Source organism: Nilaparvata lugens, chromosome 11, assembly GCF_014356525.2.
Source record: "Nilaparvata lugens isolate BPH chromosome 11, ASM1435652v1, whole genome shotgun sequence".
In the NCBI taxonomy this organism is placed as follows: Eukaryota; Metazoa; Arthropoda; class Insecta; order Hemiptera; family Delphacidae; genus Nilaparvata; species Nilaparvata lugens.
The window spans coordinates 4,768,324-4,794,213 of NC_052514.1; the positions used below are offsets into that span (position 1 = coordinate 4,768,324).

The 25,890-nt window shown below is 35.0% G+C and overlaps 1 protein-coding gene across 1 annotated transcript in view; it reads right to left on the reverse strand.

The window, feature by feature from the left end:
* Nucleotides 1–19,697: 19,697 nt before the first annotated feature.
* The window catches only part of LOC111055214, a 128,632-nt gene continuing 122,439 nt past the window's right edge, over nucleotides 19,698–25,890 (reverse strand). The window contains exon 23 of the mRNA XM_039437457.1: nucleotides 19,698–20,111. Coding sequence (XP_039293391.1) covers nucleotides 20,084–20,111 — 28 coding nt within the window. The 3' untranslated portion in view covers nucleotides 19,698–20,083. The remainder of the gene's footprint in view (nucleotides 20,112–25,890) is intronic.

The following is a 25,890-nucleotide window of genomic DNA, read 5'->3' on the forward strand; positions in this document are numbered from 1 at the left end:
CAATAATAGCGTAAGTAGATATCCCATGGCATAGGGCGTTTATGTCGCAACTTTTACTGTTATCCCAAGCCGATTATTGTTGATTTTTACTGTTTTGAACGGGTAAGAGTGTATGAACGGCACAATATGAGAGACTACCAGCGTCATAAAGCTTCACGGGAAAGAACTACGTGGGCTATCGGCTTGAGATAACAGTAAAAGTTACGACATAAACGCCCTATGCCATGGGAAATCTACTTATGCTAAGTTATTGTTTCTCTATGATTGTATTGAAACCAATAATGAATTGGACCTGTGGATGAGAAGAGAACACTAATAATGAGAAATCAGATTTTTCATGAAATTTTACACTATTCAACAATATTTTCTTGAGATATATTTGAGAAATTGGTTAAAATTGGTTGAATTCCCGTCTTTCGCAGGAGACGATAAGACGTCCGTCCCGACTACCATAAAAGTTGTCGTCATCTCTCATCATCATCCCTCTCATTCATTACCCACGCACAAACCTAAGAGATTATAATTATGGGCTTCACCCTCAGTATTTATTATTATTATTATTATTATTATTATGCGTCAAATTCTCTTGTATGGAAATCGCTAAGTATTTACTTTGGATGCCGTACTAGATCCTTATTTCTACGATTATTCCAAAAAAATTTTCATTCTAGCCGATATAGCCTCTCTTCTTTCTTGGGAAAAGACTACGTTTCTCCTCTTAATTTCCACGGGGCGTATTTCCCACTTTGCATCACTCCTTCTAAATTGGTTTCTGTCAAATATTATGTCATCATCAATTCCTGCATCAGATAAGTCCTTCTGTACATTTTTAATCCAATTTCCCCCCGTATTTTTGCTCTTCACAAAAAGTAGGATTCTCTTTGTCATTCGATCCCCCGGCAGTCTCATCAAATGTCCAAAGAATTTTAATCTCCTCCTTTTGATATCGGCAGATACTTTTGAGTATTTTTCCACAACGCAGTTCTTCTGCAGCCTATAGCCTTCATTCGTTTTCCTTGGGCCAATTATTCTCCTGATTATTTTCCTCTCCACACGACATAAATCCTCAATATCCAGTTTGGTGTTCAAAGTTAAAGTTTCACTTGCATACAGAAACATGGGTTTAATTACTGTGTTGTAATGTCGTACCCTGGATTTTATTGAGATACACTTCTTGTTGTACATGTTTCCAAGCCAAATCCCTTTTGTGCTTTTTTCACTCTCTCTCTTAGGGCTTCCTTCTCAGAAATAAATTCTCCAAGATATTTGAAGGATGCGACGCTATTTACTTTCCCATACTTTGTTTCAAGTTTCTCCAGCTTGAGATTGGGACTTGTGGTAAAAACTGTCTTTTCAAAGGAAATCAATAAGTCAATCTTTTCTGCGACTTCTTTTAAAGTTTCAATTTGTTTTCTTGCATTCTCCTCTGACCCTGCAAAGATGACTAAATCATCTGCAAAAGCCAAGTATGGAATTTCAATTCCAGATTTCTGATTTCAGTATTTATTATTATTATGAATAGTTGAAGAATAGAATTGGTGTTATTTCAATGAAATGCTCAAATATCTTTCTACATTGTTTCTGATTTTGATCACATTTTGAGAGTATTGTGGTTAAGAATAACATTGGGAATAGGACCTTTATGAAAAAATCTGGTGTGGCGCACTCACACAACTTTCCTTGCCGTTATAAAAATTGATCACCTGACGCTAGTGTTCCCGCGCATCTCAAGTCTACTATTCAAAGATTAGAGCCAGCTGGTGACAGGGTAATAACGCTGGAGACACACGAGGTCTGCTATCTCTTCATAGTGAATCATTAAATAGAATCAACAGTGGCCAATAGTTTGCAATTGGATAATCACATTTTCTCGATTTTCGAGTTTATTTTTAATTTTAGGTGAAAATGTTACTGAACATAAATTGTAGAGATTTTCATGCTGAATCTTTTCCACTTATTTGTTTTTATTTAAATTGTATCTGAAGCCTGATAATTGGGAATCTAAAATCAAACTTCGCATAGATGGGGCGGAGCTCCTGAAATTTTTACAGATATAGGACTTGTCGCAGTTGATAGAGCTTATCAATGACTATTTCAGGTATGAATTCGATCAAAATCGTTGGAGCCGTTTTTGAGAAAATCGCGAAAAACCCTGTTTTTGACAACATTTTCGCCATTTTAGCCGCTATCTTGGATTGCATTTGATCGAAATTGTTCGTGTCGGATCCTTATTGTGTAAGGACCTTACGTTCCAAAATTCAAGTCATTCCGTTAACTGGGAGATGAGATATCGTGTACAAAGACGCACATACACTCATACACACACACACACACACACACACACACACACACACACACACACACACACACACACACACACACACACACACACACACATACAGACCAATAACCAAAAACCACTTTTTCGGACTCAGGGGACCTTGAAACGTAAAGAAATTTAGAAATTGGGGTACCTTAATTTTTTTCGGAAAGCAATACTTTTCTTACCTATGGTAATAGGGCAAGGAAAGTAAAAAATTGAACGTTTAGATGTTATTGTTCACTAGCAGGTAACCTGTGCTCCGCAAGTGTGTATTTTAAACTTGACAAACTGAAAACTTGATTTGATGACATCTTGAAGAATTGAAAATATGCCTATAACCATCCCCGGTAAGTTAAGAACCTATATGCAAAATTTCAAGTCAATCAGTCCAGTAGTTCAGACGAGATGATGCGTCAAACATATAATTTTCCTATCCCGTACTATATAGGCCAGTTCTTTCCTTTATTATAGTCTAGATCTCTAGATGATTATGGAAAAAAATCTACGTGAAACTTCTTCCCTTTTTCATTACTGCTCTTTCCTATTTCACTCTCTTTTTTTGTGCCCTAATGTGGTTAACCTGTATTCCAGAGCAAAACTTTCCAAACCTATTTATAAGTGAGAATGATAGTAGTATGCTACTCAAATAAAAACATTTCTCTACAATATCTCTCCACTCTCTCACTCCTACATCTACAACCATACTCTTCCCTCTCATTTCACACTCCCATTCACTCAAATTCACTCCCATTTCGTCCAGTTACACAATCGCCTAGTCAAACAATCGCTAACTGAATCAGTTACAATACGATATGCATTGTTCTATGTGATCTCAAACAATCGCCTTATGAATCAGTTACAATTCAATCAATATTTATTGTTTCGTATTGAATGAAAAAGACTGAGAAATTGTCAAAAAACCACAGATTTATTGATACTTAGAAAGACCGGTTTCGGTTATTACACCATTGTCAATCTCTGATATTTTATTGTTCCATGCAAAGTTTGCTATAGTGAGATTCTCTTAAAACTTTCAGTATTCCATATATGAATGAATATGAATATGAATTTATTACCAAATACAAAAAATATTTTTACAAACAAAATATTCATTAAATTACAATAGTTTTTGGCGTGACTGGAAGAAGAAGCCTTGAGCTCCAGCCACGAGTTCTAAAAATAAGAAATACATTTTTTAACTAATAACAGCAGTACAAATGATACAATTCTGTTGATATATGGTAAATAATCTATGGATGTTGAATTTTATCAATAGTCAAGTACTTGATAAACAAAATATAGATACACAGAAAAATAATACATAAATTGTCAAGTTCTAATAATTTTTATACAATTAATATTGCCAAAAATTGTTGATTTAGCCAACAAAATTCTCAATTTTAAAATAATAGTTCTGTTTTACCCAAGATCTTATTAATCTCAATTTGGTTTTTGTTATTTTATCCTTAATAAAGTCTTCCGGAATTTTATTAGTTTATTACTCTGATATTCAAATTGGTGTTTACTAGATGTTAATGAAGTAAAGTTAATATTGAAAGCATTCACTACAGTTGGCCGTATATTATAAGGGATTGTGCGACGGGTAAATTGATGTGTATTTTTATTAATAAAAATAATTAAATTTGTCACATAAGTTTGACGTAACGTTGGTAGATCTATCTCTTCAAATATTAATCTGCTGGGATAGAGTCTGGGTCTTCCAAGCGCAGCTCTAATAATATGCTTTTGTATTATAAAAAGTTTTTTAAAATGAGTGTCATACGCTGCTCCCCATACTTCTATATTATAATGGAAAAGTAAATGAGCATAAGCGTAGTAAATCGTTCTCAAAATTATCAAGTCTTTTAATTGGTTAATTCTGTAAAAAATTGTTATTAAATATTTCAGTTTGAAGCATAGATTCTGAATGTGAACGTACCATTTAATATGCTGATCCACAGAAACACCTAAATATTTGATTGATTTAACTCTTTCTATTATTGGACAAGTGCAGTTAACAGTGATGTTGCTATGACAGTGTATTATCAGCTCAAGCTCATCAGGAGGCTGACCACTTATGTTAGGGGAAAAATATATGTATTTAGTTTTACTCGCATTTAGAGTTAAAATATGGCTGTTCAACCACGATTTAACTATTTCAAGACCACGATTAGCAGAGTTAAATGTTTCATTCCATGTTAAGCCTGAGAAGATTAGAGCAGTGTCATCGGCAAATGATAGTGTGACACCATTAGGAATATCAATTTTCAATAAGTCATTGACATAAATCAAAAAAAGTAGCGGCGATAGAACAGTTCCTTGTGGAAGTCCAAACTCTTTTATATTTTGAATGTCAGTTTTATCATTTATTGTTAAAATTTGGATTCGATCTATCAAATAGCTTGCAAATATATCTTTTGTTGTTCCTCTTATTCCACAACACTCTAGCTTATGAAAAAGGATAGAATGTGGTATAGAATCAAAGGCCTTAGCCAAGTCCAAAAATATAGCAAGTGTTTTTCTATTACTAACAAAAATTTTATTTATTAAATTTGTCAAGTGTAAGACAGCATCTTTGGTGGATTTACCTTCTTGAAAACCATACTGGTTACTCGAAGTGAAATTGTTTTTTCTAAGAAAGTCCATCAATCTAACTTTTATAATTTTTTCCATAATTTTTGATAAATTGGTTAATAAGCTAATAGGTCTATAGTTTTGAGGATTTGCAAGGTCCTTGGATTTAGGTATAGGTTTAATTAAAGCTATCTTGAATTTCTTTGGAAAATATCCTAATAAAAAACACCTATTAAAAATGATTTCCAGAGGGGAAACAATGAATCTTGAGATTTTTTTTAAACATATTCCACTAATGTTATCCACACCTGGAGACGAGTTTGGTTTCAGGTCATGTATAAATTTATTTATTTCCGCAGTATCGGTTGGTTTTAGGAAGAAGCTATTCAAAGGTCTCCAGGAGGTAGACTCTGGGATTTCAATTCGATTATTCTGTATCAAATTATTAGCATAAGACTAGCCAACTGTTGCAAAGTGGTTATTTAATACATTAGCTTCAATTTTGGGTTGAAAATCCCTATTTTTATTGTTTGTAATCTCCTTTATGCATTCCCATGTCTTCTTCATATTACCCTTATAAAATTGAAATTTTTCGTTGTAGTATTCTATTCTTGCATTTTTTATCACGTTGTTCAGAGTGTTTCTGTACCGTTTATATTCCTCCTTTAATCCATTATTGAATGGTTGCTTATTCAACTCTCTATGCATCTTGTCCCTTTTTCTAATAGAATTAATAATGCCTTGACTAATCCATTGTTTTAAGGGTCTCCTTTTATGTGGTATTTTAAAAGTTTTTGAATTTTTTCTTATGTGGTCCGTCAGAGTATTTACAAAATTATTAACCAAATTATCAATGTTCTCTGAATTATTATCAAGTATATTATCCCATCTTTCATTCTCTAAGCATCGATAAAGATTCTCATAGTCGATTTTCATTCTAGTATTAGTCAATTCATTACTTTCAGGTTTTATTCTGCTATTATTTATATGCATGGTTGTGATAAAGTGGTCGGTAATATTTGATTCGATTATAGTTGCTAATATATTATCAGGATTTATATTATTATTTTTGAGAAAAATATGGTCTATACATGTTTTTGTATTATATTGAACTCTTGTTGGTTTATTAATAAGAGATTTGAATCCATTCAGATGAACAGCGCTTAAGTATTCGTTAGTGAGATGACTGTTTTCTAATAGATTCAAGTTCATATCGCCTACAATCAAAAATGTACTTCCATTATTGGTATTTTGCAGAAGCAAGTCAAAACTGTTAATAAAGTGAGTAATGTTCAGAGAAGGTGAGCGGTAAACATATATAAGAGTATATTTCTTATCTTCAATTGTGAATGCGATTGAGAGAGAGTTGGCATTATCTATTTCCAGTTCTATTCTATCGAAATCTATGTCATTGTGGATGAATATACATATACCATCACTCTTAGTATACTTATTCTTTTTATAAATAGTTCGGTATCCCTCTATTAGAAAATGACACTGACAGTCTTCAGTTATCCATGTTTCGGATAAAACTATTACATTAAATCTTGTTTCACATTGATTCAAATAACATAAAAATTGATCAAAGTTTTTATTAATGCTTCTTATATTCATATGTAATAAGTTGACTAGATTCTCTAAACTATTGTTTAAATAATAATTAGGTTTGGAAGTAGCAATATCGTGTACTACAAATGTATCATAGATGCCAAAATCGATTGTATCTTCAAAGTTAAATGGCATTTTTTATGAATAAAAATTAAGAAAAAAGGAAGATAAATAAAGAAAAAAAAACTAGCTGAAAAAGTCGAGTTTGAGCCTGCAAACTCCAGAAAACAACTAAATAAGTTCACTTCTCAATAAGTATTAAATGATGTCCAAAACCTCAATTCAGACAATTCTAAATTATTCCAAGTCTAAATTAAACAAACATATTCCGAATGAAAAAAGAAACATAAACAAAGAAAAATAAAACCACCGTATGAGATCCACTACACCCTGAATCAATAATCTTCAATTGACTATTAAAAAAAAAAAAAATAAAACTTAGTTTCAGAATAATAGTGTAATATAAAAAGAAAAGTATTACAGATTATATAATGATATATAGAGAGCATCAGTGCTTCCCACTCAACAAAAATACTGTCATTCAATAATAATCATTATCAATGATATTATTATTCATAATCTTGTTGATCTCACCACCATATCTGACGTTGAGAGGTAGAGAGGACTACAAAAGTCCTAACTCTGCTTAATACAGAATTTTTCAGTTTGAAACCAATACAATGTAGAATGTAAGAATCAGCTTCATTGTAGAATAGGACCTGGTGTAAACGAAACCTGGTCTAATCGAGACACTCCCAAATTTGAGGACAGAAATTCTATAACTGGCCTGTGATCGGTGGAGGTTTTTTATTTCTATTCATAATGTTTGTCTACCACAGTATCACAATATCACTTATTGGTAATCTATCTATATATATATATATAGCACATAACAGAAGACACTTTAAAGTTTGTAATATGAATTAAAACAGGAGACACGATATAAATAGATTGAAAACACTCCAAAACACTCCATATACAGTCTCCGAAAATTTCCCCCATTTCTAATTTAGGTTTTTAAGTGTTTTCAATCTATTTATATCGTGTCTCCTGTTTTAATTTATATATATATATATATAATATATATATATATATATATAATATATATATATATATATATATATATATATATATATATATATATATATATATAAGCGAAATGGCACTCACTCACTGACTGACTGACTGACTGACTCACTCATTCACTCACTCGCAGAACTAAAAATCTACCGGACCAAAAACGTCCAAATTTGGTAGGTATGTTCAGTTGGCCCTTTAGAGGCGCACTAATAAATCTTTTGGCAATATTTTAACTCTAAGGGTGGTTTTTAAGGGTTTAAAGTTCGTCTTTTAGCATGTATATTCTTCTTATTCTCTTAATTATAATTGAAAAATGTCCATACCATAAATATGTTAATATAGAACTATAATCTAGAGAGAGTACCTCTTCGAAACAGTTGTTAACTGGTAACTAAATAAATAATTTTGTCAGGTTGGCATTAAGTTGAGTTGACTTTGTTAGGTTGGCACCAAGTTGAAGATTGAAATGCATTTATCGTGGAAAAATTGATTGGGCACTGTCACTTCAATCAGAGCTATTCCTGTGAATATTATATTACTAGCCGTCAGGCTCGCTTCGCTCGCCATATCCGTGCAGCCAGACGTTTAGTCTGGACCCCCGACTCGATCGTTCTAACATAATTATGATAAAAATGCTCAAATGAAAAATGCAGGCGAGCGAAGCGAGCCTGCTAATCTCATTCTTGGATGAGCCAGTCGGGGGTCCAGGGTGCGGAGCCCCCTGGCTAGACGGATATTGCGAGCGAAGCGAGCCTGACGGCTCGTACATAGAATATAACAATGTACCTAAAATACATTAAATGTATTCTAGGTACCTTCGAATATACTGTAAAAACTGTACTTCATTCCTATGTAGATCATAAAAACAACATAAAAAATCTTTCACTGTATACTATTGTCTCCTGTAATATTCAGATTAAAAATTTAAGAGGATTTTAGTAGATTGGCTTTCCACGAGGTTTTGCGCAACCGCGCTCCAATAAGTAAAAACAGAAATTAACGTTTTTATGTTAACTAGTTAGTTGATAGCAACTAGTCAATGGTTGTGAAATAAACTGTAAAGACAAACAAAAGGTGAAAACGTTTTTAAAAGCAGTTACGAAGTTGATAGCTTGTCAGCAATTAACGTAATCTGCCATTATTGATAATCCAACTCTCTGAATGGTTTGAGTTTTATTTTTTTCCGAAAACTGTTTCAAACTTGAGAACCCTTAGTTTACTCAATTGGTCATTTCATTCAAGCACCATAGATTATGGACCAGTTCTCAGTTTCTTTGTTAGGCAACTATCTAGACACTTCCATTTCAAGTACCAGGGCCCGTTACACAAAAGTCGGCCGCCGAAAGCAATGGATGAACAGGTAGAAGTTGTAGTGACCCTTCAATGGTCGCCTATTGTTAATGAGTTTCGACATTTTCGTGGTCTATTGTTAAGGATTCCAATCCGAGGAATAAATTGGTGGCCAAGTCTGATTACTTGAAGGCATTTTCAGCTGTAAACCAGTGGTAGCCTACATTGATTGGATAAACACACACATTACTATCGATTATTGACCGAGCGAAGTGAGGTCTAAGATTCAAGTCGACGGTTTGGCATTTCTCTTAATGTTTAAATGTTTGAATGGTTGAGTTCAAAGCCACTAATCGGTGAGTGAACGATGAGATCAGTGAGTGAACGTGGCTCTGAACGATGTACCTACTGTTTTGTCTTTGAACGATGCATAGACTCACATGCAGCGCTAGATTATTTGGAATTGAAATCGGCCATTAAGGGGACAGCCTGGGAGATTATTACATACTAAAGATCTTGGAGATTTTTGTGATCTATAATATTACCAAAAATATATATTATATAATATCTCGTGACAGATGGTGTTAAAACTCAATTTGCATCATCCTTGATCTTTGAACTTAGCGCGTTGCCAGTATAGCCAACGTTTGGCAGATTTAGTCTGCATTGTTTTCAATATTTGTATCTTTGTAATAATACCAATTTGTTGTCTAGTAGTATTTGATTAATTTCATATTTGTCCTTTTTCACTTGCCTTTGAATAATATTTGTGTTTTGTATCTTTATTCTTGCATTTCTCACTTGCGGAAATCGTTGTAGGTAGGTTTTGCTCCACTCGGCTTGTGTGGCGCTGGTGTGCTGCTTCTTTGTTTCAACTCGATTCCGGAATGTGGGAATTGGCCAGCTTTTGTTTTCAATTTTCGAATTTGAATTTATTCCAGCTGAATATTCAGTACTTTCATGTTTCATTGGCATATTTGCGATAAATATTGGCCTAATTCAATCAAACAACTTGTATGTCTTCACGGATTGTGTTTGAATCTCAAACTTCTGGTAGGTGTAACCTCACTTTCCATTTGAACACGCTTTTCTGAACTCAATTTTTAGAATTTAGTTTAAAGCTCTTTCCAATTTTACATTGTTCATCTATTTCAATCTTTTTTAAAAAAATGTCAATTTAGCATTTTGATTCCATTGTATTTCTGCAAAATTCCAAGATCATCAAGATTGCTTGATGTTTCTACAAATCTTTATTTCATATTCTTGTTTTCAAACTCTTTGTACTCTGAACTCTGTGTAGTTCAGAGCGCTGTTGCTACAGTCAACATATTTTCTTACCGTAGGGTATTTTCTTTTTCTCTGTCCACAGTTTGGATTTTGGGAAACTCAATCAATCTCTCTACATCTCTCGAATCAATCTGCTACCGAATCTGTTCTACAATTCTACCTACGATCGAATCTACCGATAAAGGTCTGCAGTCTCTATTGACAGTCGAAATTGCATCCACTTTGGGGTTCCATATACCCTCCCACTCACTTGGTCGACTGTGCAATTTAGCATTCCACTTTGGGGTTACGTATACCCTCCCACTCTCTGGCCGGTATGGTGATGATGATTTCCATTGCCGGAGCATTTCTTACAAATGCCTACAGCTTTCGACATCCTCAAGATACTCAGGTTGAGTAATTGTATATTCATCATAAATTTGTAATATCATCCATTCTTATTCATTCATCTATCTATTTTCATTCATTCATTATCATTCATACTGTTATTGTTCATTTACTTATATAGATTTATCTTACTTATGAGCTGTGCCTACAAAGGCAATCAAAGAGTTTGTCATTTCAGGACATTGAATAATATTCAAAATTTTGAATACAAAATCATTTTATTTTTTGAATTTGTTTCTTCACAATTTGAAAGTCTTTACAATTGGCATCACATTCAACTTATGTATTTTGAAACTTACATCACAATTAATTCAATAATAAAAATAACAATTATTCACTACTTGATTTTGCAATTATTCGCATTACCTATTGTTTTGGTAGGACGAGTTGTATTCAGGACTCAGCCTACCTGGTCCTCTATTAATTTTGCTACCAGAAAAGTTATTTTGATAGATATCAGGCGCATATTTATCAGATGGAAAAGAACGTAAATAGAGTAGCTGAACGTAAACATACATGGCTGAATATGAGGTTCTTTACAAATGATGGACTCCATTATATAATGTATTTGGGAGCAGAGAAATGCATTATTACATAAATTCAATAACATTTATAATATTCTACAAAGCATTTAAAACTACTCCAATCACCTGATGGTTTTCCATTTTAATTGATTACAATGAAATAGGTTAAGTTCTAGTTTTGTTTACAAAATATGATCAACAAGGGAAACATCTGTCAGTCACGACTCATGAGCAACCGTTCAGCCACAGAATACACACAAAATGGAAGGTATCAATCTAACCAAGATTTGAGTGCACCAAGACCACGACACATGACTGCATCATCTTGTTAGAAATTAAAACTACTGTTGTATTACAATGCTACACTTTCTTTCAAGATGGCGGATTATGGCGTCAAGATACTAGCCGACTTTCCAATCTGTGATCACTAATCTGTGATTAGGTTTTTTACTGAACGTAAAAAAAACCCGATGGAATTGATCAGTGGCTTTGAACTCAACCAATGTTTGAATGTTTAATTAATGTATGAATGTTTTAATGTTTATATGCTGCGCATTTACGGCGAACCGCGGTAATAGATTTTTATAAAATTTGACAGGTATGTTCCTTTTTTAATTGCGCGTCGACGTATATACAAGGTTTTTGGAAATTTTGCATTTCAAGGATAATATAAAAGGAAAAAGGAGCCTCCTTCATACGCCAATATTAGAGTAAAAATCAGACTATAGAAATAGCATAAATTCAATTTCATCATAAATCAGCTGACAAGAGTGATTACACAGATGTGTGGAGAAGCCAGTCTATTGCTGTATTTCCATAAGGTCTATTGTTTCATTCAGGTACTTGTGTATGAGAATACTGCGTGAGGTCTACTGTTCACAGTACTACTAGTAAGTTAGTACAAATTTAGTCGAACTAAGAACGTATTATTTTTTTAAATAAAGATTACAGTGTACGTGATGACACTAGATACATTACATAGACATATCATCAGCTGATGAATAGCGCACGTGGTGAGTAACCACGAATTGTATGTAACTCAAGTTAGTCTGTATACAGCTTGTGAGCAAGTTGAGTTTCATCAAAATGAATCATAACTGAATAACAAGTACTTGAATACTGATCTAGATTCAATAATAAAATGAGAATACAAGTAACAGGTAAGGTGAAAAGTAATAGATGAGTCCCTACCAGCTAAAACTGCCTTCAAGAAAGCAGCCGGGGCCACTCCGGCCACTAATGAGGGTAATGAAGCGGATTCAGAGGACAATAGAGTGTGATAGTCCAGAGTTGGAGGATGAATAATTGGAACAATTATATAGCCCAGTGTACAGGTAGCGCGGCCCCTTCTCCTTTCTTTAACCCCAAAAGTCTGTTACCGTTAAGGTGCGTACAGACTTTTGCTCTGCTCCGCAACCGAACGTCACTCCAGCAGAGCGATTGATGTTCGACCGGGGAGCAACAGTGGTTCGACCGGGGAACGCGAGAAGATCTAACATCTTCCGTAACGTTCATGATGGGTGCGTGGACGGAGCGACTGTGGTTCGATGGAGGTACGAGAGCGGTACGAGGGCGGAGCGTGCTCGGTGCGGGTTGGAAGTGCGTATATGTGTACGCAGCTATATCCGCCACAATAACCAATCAGAGAGGCCCTATTCATGAAAAAACCTTCTCCGATTGGTTTCAATTACTGTAAATTGATTGCTTTCCGTGGCATTTAATCACGATTAAAATTCAACAGGATTTTGTGCAACCGGGCCTGATGGGGAGTCTGTCAGAAAATCTGGATGTGATGTCAGTGTTTATCGAGAAGCCAAGGAGAGTGGTCGTTCTTTTCGTAGCTCCGTTATCTGTCAGTAGATAAAGTGGAAGTTACTTTCTTACTTTCGTTTCTATTTCAATGCTGTTTGTTCGCGTAAACATGCATAAATACTGATTTTCTTCTTCTTGTGTGTTGGACCCACTTTATTAATTACGTGAGTAGATTGATAACAATTAAATTATTTTCGTTCTTGTTGTGTGCGTGCTCCCTTATATTAACTGTTAATATGGCTGACTGCTGGAAACTTTTTTGTTTCAAAAGATAAGTGGGTGGTGAAAGCGAGAAAGTTTTTCAGAAATAATTGAAATTATTTTTCCAATTGTCAAAAGTAGTCGGAAGATCGTATTTTGGCCTCCAAGGAATTTTAAAGTTTAGAAAGGCTGTAATGAAACACTGCTTGGATTATTCGAGGCGAGGTTGTCATTTTCACTATTATAAAATAATCATGTGGCTTGCAGTTGCTGAATTTTTTAATCGTTCTGTATTTTGTTACTTTCCTTGCCCTATTACCATAGGTAAGGAAAGTATTGCTTTCCAAAAAAATTAAGGTACCCTAATTTCAAGTTTTCTATACATTTCAAGGTCCCCTGAGCCCAAAAACATGATTTTTGGGTGTTGGTCTGTGTGTGTGTGTGTGTGTGTATGTGTGTATGTGTGTATGTCTGTGAACACGATAACTCCATTCCTAATTAACCGATTGACTTTTAAACTCAAGGTCCTTATGCCAAGAGGATCTGAGAATAAGAAATTCAATAAAATTGAATTCAAAATGGCGGAAAAAATGGCGGATAATTACTAAAAAACCATGTTTTTCACGGTTTTCTCGAAAACGGCTCTAACGATTTTCTTCAAATTTATACCATGGATAGCTATTTATAAGCCCTATCAACTGACACGAGTCTCATTTCTGGGAAAATTGCAGGAGCTCCGTAATATTCTTGAGAGAAATGGCGGATAATTAGTAAAAAATCATGTTTTTCGCGATTTTCTCAAAAATAACTTAACCGATTTTTTTCAAATTCATCCTCTGTATAGTTATTTATCAGCTCTATCAACTGGCATGAGTCTTCTTTCTGGGAAACTAATGGGGGGGTCCACCCCATCCTTGAGAAATAAACTTAGTAACCTCCTTCTCATGCATGAGGTAGGTAGGTAGCGCAGTTCATAAAAAGAACACATAGTCGAGTATTTCATCTGTAGAACAGCTGTTTTGACGACTTTAAAAAAATGACGACTAAAAAATCATAGAATTCCACAGTTTACACAAAGGAAAAAGTACTCTGAAAACAATTATATATACACATATACAGAAGTCTGATCATAGTTTCAAATATGAGCAAGGAAAGTTGTGTGAGTGTACCACACCAGTTTTTTTTTGTTGATCTCAGCTATTGATAGCCTATGATGGCACACCATTCAGCCGCTATCCTTGACTTTGAAACTCCTGAGAGGCCAAAATACGTTGTTCCAAGTACGTTTGACAATTGGAAAAGTAATTTTATTCATTTCTGAGAAACTTTCTCGCTCTCACCACCTACTTATCTTTTGAAACAAAATAGTTTCTAGCATGTCGAAAATTTAATGTTTTCTGCACGAAATGTCTCGACATTGACGAACATGAACATTAATTAAAAAATAACTTTGAGTCGAATAAAAATGATCCAGACACCAATAGAAAGGAGACATTCTCCCCGTTAATTTGATATAAAATTATTACGCATTACGACGCCCCATGATTCTGAGAGAAGTGATATTCAAAAGAAAACAATTTTTCGCGATGTTCCCAATTTTATCATAAAAGTTAAATTTCCTTTTGATCCTTCAACCATGAAACTTTTCTAGCACTACTAGGATATCGGGGATGATATTCTACATCCAATTCTGACGTTGAATTGGAAATTTGAGAAAGTTGCAATTTTACAGGAATTGGCAACCCTGTAATTTCTTTGGATGGAGGGCCAAGTCTCAACTTATTTCACACAAACTATAGTAGGCTAAGTCATTGGGTGGTTAGTGCTCATTAGGTTAGTTCTCATAGGTTTAATTCTAATTAAACCAATGGTGATAGTTCGAAGTTAACCTTTGTATAGTGAGGTCCATTTTATGATGGCAGTTGAGAAAGATGGGAGAAAAAAGCCGATTCTCTGCCTTGCCAATGCCTTGTATAGACGGTAGCTGTATTTTATTAAGCAAGAAATTATATTTTTCAATAGCCTATTTTCATAATAAATTAAGATAAATATTTTATTAATTAATTAATGATTCTACATTGTTAAAAGACGATCTGGCAACATAGCAAAGCGAGGAAGAGATAGTGCTATCCGCTTTGTCGAATGATAGGAATGGAAAGCAATACCATTGCTAATCGAGCACTGCCATTATAACGTGGACCTCATTATAGTTTAAAAATTATGGAGGTCATTTAAGTAGGTTGGAAAGTTTAATTTTCGAAATTTAGTAGCTCAACGATCATCATCAATGACTATAATAAACTAGCCGTCAGGCTCGCTTCGCTCGCCATATCCGTCTCTGGACCCCCGACTGGATTGTCCAAGAATGAGATCAGCAGGCTCGCTTCGCTCGCCTGCATTTTTCATTTGAGCATTTTTATCATATTATGTTAGGACGATCCAGTCGGGGGTACAGACTAAACATCTGGCTAAACGGATATGGCGAGCCTGACGGCTAGTAATATAATATTACCAGGAATAGCTCTGATTGAAGTAGCAGTGCCCAATCAATTTTTCCGCAATAAATGCATTTCAATCTTCAACTTGGTGCCAACCTAACAAAGTCAACTCAACTTAATACCAACCTGACAAAATTATCAATTTAGTTACCATTTAACAACTACTGTTTCGAAGAGGTACTCTCTCTAGATTATAGTTCTATAACTTTTAGTTCTAACCTTTTATAGTTTATAAAAGCTTATAGATTATTGTTCTAACCTTTTCAATTAGCCTTTTTTCAATTATAATTAAGAGAATAAGAAGAATATTCAATTATAATTGAGAGAATAAGAAGAATATACATGCTAAAAGACGAGCTTTAAATCCTTAAAAACCACCCTCAGAGTTAAAATATCCCCAAAAGATTTCTTGGTGCGCCTCTAAAGGGCCAACTGAACATACCTACCAAATTTGAACGTTTTTGGTCCGGTAGATTTTTAGTTCTGTGAGTGAGTGAGTGAGTCAGTCAGTCAGTCAGAGAGTGAGTGCCATTTCGCTTTTATATATATAGATGAGTAACAACTGTTAATGACTATAGTGACTAGTAGTTCTGTGAACAGGAGACCTCGCGCAGTTATAAACCGCAGCCTCCTCTTATACTGTCCATCAGAGTAAATCCTGTCTGTATGTCGTGTCGGCGAGATATCGGTGTGAAAACGACTAATGGCTATTGGAGTTGGTGTATCAAAATTCTAACATCAAAAGCTAATCTCCTTCAAGACATACAGCCCGAGTTCAAAACAGAGAAAGTTCGAGAGACAATGCTTTGTTATTTTAGTTATTAAATGCATGCGTTATTGCACACAATTAATAGTTAATTTAATAGTGCATGAAATTGCATTCAATGAGGCATGCAGTTAATAGTTGACCGAGCGAAGTGAACTCTAAGATCCAAGTCGACGGTTTGACATTTCTCTTAATGTTCAAATGTTTACGCATTTACGGCGAAGCGCGATAATAGATTTTCATGAAATTTGACAGGTATGTTCCTTTTTTGATTGCGCGTCGACGTATATACAAGGTTTTTGGAAATTTTGCATTTCAAGGATAATATAAAAGGAAAAAGGAGCCTCCTTCATACGCCAATATTACAGTAAAAATCAGACTATAGAATTATTCATCATAAATCAGCTGATAAGTGATTACACAGATGTGTGGAGAAGCCAGTCTATTGCTGTATTCCCATAAGGTCTATAGTTTCAATCAGGTACTTGTGGATGAGAATACTGCGTGAGGTCTACTGTTCACAGAACTACTAGTCTACACAGCAGCTGATTTTTTACCAAGTTACATTGAGATATTGAATTGCATGCGTCATGGCATGCAATTTATAATCCACTCGACAGTTGATTTATGATGAATAATTCGATAGTCTGATTTTTACTCTAATATTGGCGTATGAAGGAGGCTCCTTTTTACTTTTATATTATCCTTGAAATGCAAGATTTCTCAAAACTCTGTATATACGTCGACGCGCAATTTGAAAAGGAACATACCTGTAAAATTTCATGAAAAATTATAACCGCGTTTCGCCGTAAATGCGCAACATATAAACATTCAAACATCGACTTGAATCTTAGACCTCACTTCGCTCGGTCAATCAATGATACCAGAAAAAGTTCGAATTTTACTGATTATTACGATTTTTTCTGGGAATAATATTCACTACAGTTGCAAAATTGTTCTTGTCAAATTTTGATAGAGCTATAGTTTCAATAGCTCTGTTTCATAGAACAGAGAGAAACACCTGCTTATTTGAGTGCAATGCTCTCCTTCTGAGTTTTATAACAGAATCGGAGATTTCATGGGCCATAACCTCGTTTTTATGACGTCTTACCCTGGAAATGAGGAAGATTGAACTCTAGAGCCATATGTGTACGAGAGTAAAAATGTGTGAAATTGTAGAAATTTAGAGCTAAAAAATAGAGCTGTAAATAAGAGCTGAATAATTTTGAGTTGTAAATTTAAAAAACGAGCTCCACATGAAACTGTGACAAATTGCCACTTGAGTTTTTGCTTCAACATAACAATAGAACTTTGAATTAAGGCTTCAACTACTTCTTAAGAATTATCATCGTTATTCTGTAATTGGCGATGGTAAAAATAATTCACTTGTTTGCGATTCGAGTTGATCACCTGATAAAAAATAGTTTGCCATCCTTGTCTGTCAATAGACAAGGCAGATAGCTCCATCATTTTTCAACACCACACTGTTGCCAAATCGTTTGCAATCTATTAAAAGGTTGTATCATTACATTTCAAGTTATATCTGATAGGATATGTCGTCCTTTACGGTGGACGGGACATATTCTGAGGAAAGAAGAAAGCGCTCTGGAATAATTAATCCTATAGGAAGGAGACCAGCTGGAAGGCCAAAAACTAGATCGTGGGACCAGGTCCGGAAAAATATGAGGAGGATGGGCCTAAAAGAGGCCACGCGGGTGACCGAAACTTTTGGAGAGGCTTAGTTGATGAGGCCAAGTACCGACTGGGGTAAGAGTGGCCACCGCAGTAAGTAAGAAGAAGAAGAAGAAGAAGAAGAAGAAGAAGAAGAAGAAGAAGAAGAAGAAGAGAAGAAGAAGACGAGAGAAGAAGAAGAAGAAGAAGAAGAGAAGAAGAAGAGAAAGAAGAAGAAGAAAGAAGAAGAAGAAGAAGAAGAAGAAGAAGAAGAAAGAAGAAAAGAAGAAGAAGAAGAAGAAGAGAAAAGAAGAAGAAGAAGAAGAAGAAGAAGAGAGAAAAGAAGAAGAAGAAGAAGAAGAAGAAGAAGAAGAAGAAGAGAAGAAGAGAAGAGAAGAAGAAGAAGAAGAGAAGAAGAAGAAGAAGAAGAAGAGAAGAAGAAGAAGAAGAAGAAGAAGAAGAAGAGAAAGAAGAAGAAGAAGAAGAGAGAAGAAAGAAGAAGAAGAAGAAGAAGAAGAAGAAGAAGAAAGAAGAAGAAGAAGAAGAAGAAGAAGAAGAAGAAGAAGAAGAAGAAGAAGAAGAGACGAAGAAGAAGAAGAAGAAGAAGAAGAAGAAGAAGAAGAAGAAGAAGAAGAAGAAGAAGAAGAAGAAGAAGAAGAAGAAGAAGAAGAAGAAGAAGAAGAAGAAGAAGAAGAAGAAGAAGATGGAGAAGAATATGTAAGGATGATGTAGTTTATTTTGCTGTATTTCGCTGATGTAAACAATAAAGCTTGATTTTATTTGATATAGCCTGATTAACTATATAGCCTATTAGCCCAATAATTTATTTGTAGTTTCAATTATGAAAATCCACCATTAAACCAAGAAAAGATAATAATAAATTTTCTTCTAGAATATAATATAATTGATCATTATAGGAAAGAATAATTATAAAAGGAACGATAACCTATAAATTGAATGTCAGATATACTAGGATACGCCAACGAACTAAGATCACAGCTATCTACTATGGAAGGCAGTGGAAATAGAATATTTGCCAATATGTCGTCCTTTGTTCCTATGCACTGGCTCCATTACGAGTATCTCACAATGGTATTTTTTCACCACAGAATATTTAATTCGTATTTTGAATAGTAAATAGTGAATGACAGATTCTTCCGCTTCTTTTTCCTCTAACTTCTTCTCCTTCTTCTTCTTCTTCTTCTTCTTCTTCTTCTTCTTCTTCTTGATCTTCTTCTTCTTCTTCTTCTTCTTCTTCTTCTTCTTCTTCTTCTTCTTTTTCTTTTTCTTTTTCTTTTTCTTTTTCTTTTTCTTCTTCTTCTTCTTTCTTCTTCTTCTTCTTCTTCCTCTCTTATTTATTCTCCATCTTCTCTCTTATTCATTCTTCTTCTTTATCTTCCTCTTTTCTATTATTCTTCTACTTCCCCTTCTTCTCCTTTCTGCAGACCTTGATAGAAGTTGTAAATTAAATGTGCAAAACCTAGCTAGGGAGTTCGAAATCCTAGAAAATGCGCAAAACCTAGCTAGGAAGATCAAAATCCTAGAAAATGCGCAAAAAATAAAAAAGAAATCTCTCTCGAGTAGAATAAAGGCAGAGAGTTCGGGAGAACTCTGTATTATATTGAGGATATCACGTGTGCAATATGCATAGAATGGAATAAATTAATGAGATGAAATGAAGTATTGAAATAAAGTTTATTTTTAAAAACCAATCGCAATTACAATGAAATAATGGAATAAAGTTTATTTTTTAAAACCAATTACAAGTATTTGAATAAAATAAAACCATTCCATGATATAGGTATCATTTTTTCCAAACATTTTATTCCACAAATAAATTGTATAGCGAAACAATTGTATAGGTAATTAGTCACTTTTCATATTCAATGGTAACTGTAGGAAAAATTGAATGTGAAATACGTGTTTAATTAAATATTTCACATTAAGTTTTTCCTACAGTTACCATTGAATATGAAAAGTGAGTAATTACCTATACAATTGTTTCACTATACAATTTATTTGTGGAATAAAATGTTTGGAAAAAATGATACCTATATCATCTCTACTTTGGGTTAATGATGCTGGCCAGCCTGAAACAAACAAAATGATTCATCATTATTAACAATAATTTCTCAATTCGATCTTACAAAACCTCAAAACCATCAACATGAATAGAATAGAATACGTTCATCCACCAATAAATACAATTCAATGTACATTAGGTGTCGTCAAGAATAATCCCATAAAACTACTGAGCCATTATAAATATATATTATCACACAAAATAAGTATTCACTACATCGACAGGCAAATTGAAAAATTCCCTACATTATATAATGGGTTCTCTGTTAGCAGCTTTTTAACTTGAGTTTTAAAACGGGCTTGATTCATATATCTCACACTAACAGGCAGCTTATTGAATGCCTTGATTGATAATATTCTATAATGTCCTTGAAGTTTTTTTAACCTGACAAAAGGAACATTCAGATGACATGCTTGTCTGGTGAAATGCCCGTGTATCTCAGACCTACATTCAAGAACATCCAACTCGTCCCTGACCCTGACCAGGAGTCGCATGACGTACAGGCTGAACACAGTCATAACCTCCAACGAAACAAATATTGGGCGACAATGAGCGAGGTAGTCAGCATTGGCCATAAGCCTCACTACTTTTTTCTGAAGAAGCAGCACCCTACTGGTATTGGCTGCTCCACCCCATAGGATAAGCCAATATTGAATTAAACTCTGGAAAAACCCGAAGTAGGACGTCCTCAAATATTGCTGAGGAACAAGAGTTCTAAGACGTCTTATAAGAAAAACCACTCTACTGAGCCGACCACATAACCAGTCAATGTGACATGTCCATGTTAATTTTGTATCTAGAATAATACCAAGTAGCTTAGCTGAAGTGATTTCATCTTTTATATTTTTCAAATTAAAAATAATTGACTTGGTTTTTTCTCGATTTAATAAGAAGTAGTTTGCCCGAAACCAAGAAGAAATGTCGTTTTGAGCATCAACCATCCTTTCCCTTAATATATCCAGATTTGCATCACATGAAAGTAATGATGTGTCATCAGCATAGCTCACTATCCTACTATCCACACTCACTCTAATATCATTTGTCATTATTATAAAAAGCAATGGCCCCAGATTCGATCCCTGTGGGACGCCATATTTCACATATCTTGGATGAGAGAAGACACCATTAACACAAACCGTCTGCCTACGATCTGTCAAATATGATCTCAACAGCTGATTGCTCTTTTCCTCAATGCCAAAGGGTTCAAGCTTAGCCAACAATATATCATGGTCAACAACATCAAATGCACGGCTCAGATCGCACATGGTTACTCCAGCAAGGCTATTCATCTCAAAACTCTTCAAAATATCCGTCACCAAACTCTCCACAGCTTCAATTGCTGACCGACCAGACCTGAATCCATACTGGGAAGATGTGAATATATTCTTGCTTTCAAAATATTCATACAATGCTATTGCCATACCAGTCTCAAAAACCTTTGCAAATATTGATCCTACTGATATAGGTCGAAAATTGGCAGGATCGTCCCAGCTCCCTTTCTTATGAACTGGCACAGTCTTGGAATGCTTCAGAATGTTGGGGAAAACTGCATCGTCAATACAGGCATTAATACAATTTGTAAGAGGAGTCACAATAAAAGCAATCACAGCTCTAATTAAGGAGCTTGAAAGATCATATATGTCCCTACTTTTGCTGTTTTTAATTTTCAATACTATGCTTTCAACAGTCTTGAAAGAGAGTGGCCTGAATCTGAATGTGGAAACCGGAGCAGAACTCCTGGCAAGTAATTGCACAGCTGACACTGGAGGAGTATCAATCCTTTCACGTATATGGAGAACAGACGAGACAAAAAAATCATTAAATTCATCAGGTGTGACTGGCGTATTTCGTATTGTTTGTCTTGAAGGCTTAGATACTTCCCGGATAATGCTCCAAGCCGTAGAACACTTATTAGAAGCCCTCTCAATTTTGAGTGCATTGTACTGCAAATTAGCCTGTCTCAGTTCATGTCTGTACAGCTTATGTACAGATTTAAACACACGTTGATCATGTGGTGATTGACTCAATCTATACTTATCATATGCTATCAAGACACAATTCCTAAGAGCCAGTACAGACTGATTTATCCAATCAGGCATTCCTCTTTTTTTTGTGAAACTCCTTTGTTTTGACAATCTAGCAGGAAAGAATTCATGGAAGAGCCTCATGAAAAGGTCAATGAAAGCAATGAAATTCTCCTCTCCCCCGGAGAAAATCAAAACATTGGGCCACTCAATCGCACTGAGACTATGACAGAAAATTTCAATTCTATCCTGTGTTATAGGTCTTATCAGTCTGGGGGGACAATTTGAATCATTAGGTCCACCTTCCCAACTGCGTCCCTCATCATTCACAGTTTCCTTGAAAGACACCGAAAAGTGATCACACAAAACGTAATCCCTTACTTCCACCAAGTACAAACCAGAATCTAAGTTGGTTGCTACATTATCCAGACAGGTTTGACTCCGAGTTGGTTCAAAGTTGGTCAGGTGTAAGTCATTTGATCTTAAAGTGTTTCTGAAATCGATTGTTTCTCTAGCAGTAGAATTCATTACATTTATATTAAAGTCACCCCCCACAACAAAATCATATTTGGGTCGATATTTAGCTAGTGATGTTAAGAGCCTATCAAATTTGGCAAAGAACAAACCCAAATCACCATTTGGTGATCGATATACAGCCAATATAACAATTCTCTGCACAGGAAGAATCACACAGGCGAATTCATTATGCAATTCTGAACAATACCCCTCAACATCAATTTCTCTAATTGGATAACAAGAAGCATCTGAAGCAAACATAGCGACACCACCATGACTTTTCTCTTTTCTACAGAAAGCAGCTATTAAGGAATAGTCACTGATTCTAGCCACTTCAAGCTCTTCAGCTCGCATCCAGTGCTCTGTAAAACATATAATATCATACTCATCTTCAAAATTCAACATTTCAACATCATAAATCTCATTATTCAATGATTGAACATTACAAAAAAGAACACTCAATCTAGGAGCTTCTGTCTTATCAATCATTCTACTTGAGATTGAACCCCTAAAAAAGTCGAATCAGATGAAGTGGGAGAAGTGGCTGATTGCACAGATTCCTGCTCTACACGAGAAATAATACGATTGAATAGATATCTAAGCTTCCGGGATCCTCTCCTATTAAGATGCAACCCATCTCGCCCAATGTCCCTATCGAAAACCCAACAATTAGGATCTACAAATATTGTGCAATCAGACTGTGCACAATGCCATTCAATGGCACCATTTATTGCATCAATATACCTCATGTCTATGTCACGTCTATGCAGTAAACCGCTCACCACCAGCGTAGCTGTTTGGAATGTATTCCTAGCCATTTTAATTAGAGCTTTCATTTTAATGCCCAGGTCGTCTGGAGTTCTTGTATTCCAAGCATCATTAGTCCCTACATTCAGCAAAACCACATTATAAACATCCTTATATAATTTCAAAGAGTTCTTCAAATCGTCAATACCAATTCCCGGTGAGCTCACAATACATGTATTATCATTCAAAATATTGTCAGATTTCAGGTGTTTAATCATGGAATCCCCCTATAATGAGGCTCTTGAATGCTTTCCTATTTTCGTGTGCGGAATCCCCTGACCTTCCCCCGCAATGACTGGATATTCCCTCTGTATTCTCAACATTATCATTTATCAGCTGTTTTTTCATCCTTATGACTCAGCTAAAGTGTTCAGACTTATGATTCTACCCTGTAACACTAAGTTGTCCATCTCCAATGTCCTTATTGTGGATATCATCTCCTTTATCTGTAACTCCATGTCAATAATTTGTTTTGTCAATTCTACCACGCGCATGTCACCTTCACGACTCCTTATTGGAGGTACATCTACACTCGTATTCCCCTCAATCAAGGAGGTATCGGGTGCTTTATCCAGTTCAAGCTCAGTAGCCTCCAGTTCAACTGATCTTTTTATCAACTTAGTCTTTATATGCTCCAACTCAACAATCTTGGAGCGTATGAAGCTCAACTCAGCTTTACTATCGTCAAATGTTGGGAGAGGGAAATTATACACTTAAATCCTTATCACTACTTAGTCTCTCAGGTTCAGAATTTTCAGAATCTAGATCCAGATTTGTGCGCTGAATAAAATCATCATTATCATCATCATCATTATCACCATCATTATCACCATCTCATGAAAAATAATGAGACAATTAGAATCACATGTGTAAGAGGAATTGTAATGAATTTGACTTATCAAAGTTGGATTGCCACTTATCAGTGACCAGCACCGGCACATTGAAAATGAGATTACCATGAGTTCCGATTGGACTGTTCACACTCAACACGACAGAGCAGGGGCGGTCTTGCCAGGTCGGCTGGTCGGGGATTCCCGAGGACAACGGGGCCCCCAAAATGTAAGGCATGCCTTCGGGGATCCCCGAGGATAAGGGGGCCCCCAAAATGTAAGGCATGCCTTTGCAAATTCACTTGGACTTCATATGTTTTTTCGTAGTAAGGAGGTAAAGGGATATTCAATTCTGAGCAACCAAACCAAAACAAAGGATCTTGTGGGCGCATAAGCCACGAAATGTGTTTTTTTATAAAGAAACCCATTTTAATTTTAGTTACTCCCAATTGCGAATTCAGAAAAGTATTTTCTCATGAAATTACCTACAAATATTTTTAATAATAATTAGATACCAAATGCCACTAATTTTTAGACATATTATATACTCCAAAACGGTGTAAAAATCAGTTATTAGGCATCACTTTATACAAAATTTTCCAGGAGAGAGCCCCCGGAATAATTCAGAGAAGTATTTTCTCATAAAATTACCTACAAATATTTTCAATAATAAGCTAAATGCCACTAATTTTTAGACATATTTATTATATATACTCCAAAACGGTGTAAAAATCAGTTATTAGGCATCAATTTATACAAAATTTTCCGGGAGAGAGCCCCCGGACCCTCACCCCTCTCGCTGAGGGTTATTCGATACTCCCTGACCCACCGGTGGGGGGGTGAGGGTCGGGGGTTCTCTCCCGGAAAATTTTGTATAAATTGATGCCTAATAACTGATTTTTACACCGTTTTGGAGTATATAATATGTCTAAAAATTAGTGGCATGTGGTAGCTTATTATTAAAAATATTTGTAGGTAATTTTATGAGAAAATACTTTTCTGAATTATTCCGGGGGCTCTCTCCCGGAAAATTTTGTATAAATTGATGCCCAATAACTGATTTTTACACCGTTTTGGAGTATATAATATGTCTAAAAATTAGTGGCATTTAGCTTATTATTAAAAATATTTGTAGGTAATTTTATGAGAAAATACTTTTCTGAAGTATTCCGGGGGCTCTCTCCGGGAAAATTTTGTATAAATTGAAGCCCAATAACTGATTTTTACACCGTTTTGGAGTATATAATATGTCTAAAAATTAGTGGCATTTAGCTTATTATTAAAAATATTTGTAAGTAATTTTGTGAGAAAATACTTTTCTAAATATTCTCACTGTAACGGTCACCTTTCTCTGTCACTCACTGATATGTGAAAATCCAGCTACGAGTTGGGGCTCCGTTTACGGGACACGATTTGGCAACCGTGGAAAATGAATTTGGTTCTGATGGAAATTTTCACGATTTAGGTACTTGTCGCATCTTAATAAACTTAGCAGAAACTCCATGCTGCACCATTGTTTATGTTTATGTTTTGAAGGGACGGATTCAAAGATCCGAAGGTTCAAAGAACCTCACACGTCAACCGAAGCTTATTGTGTGTCCCAAAGTAT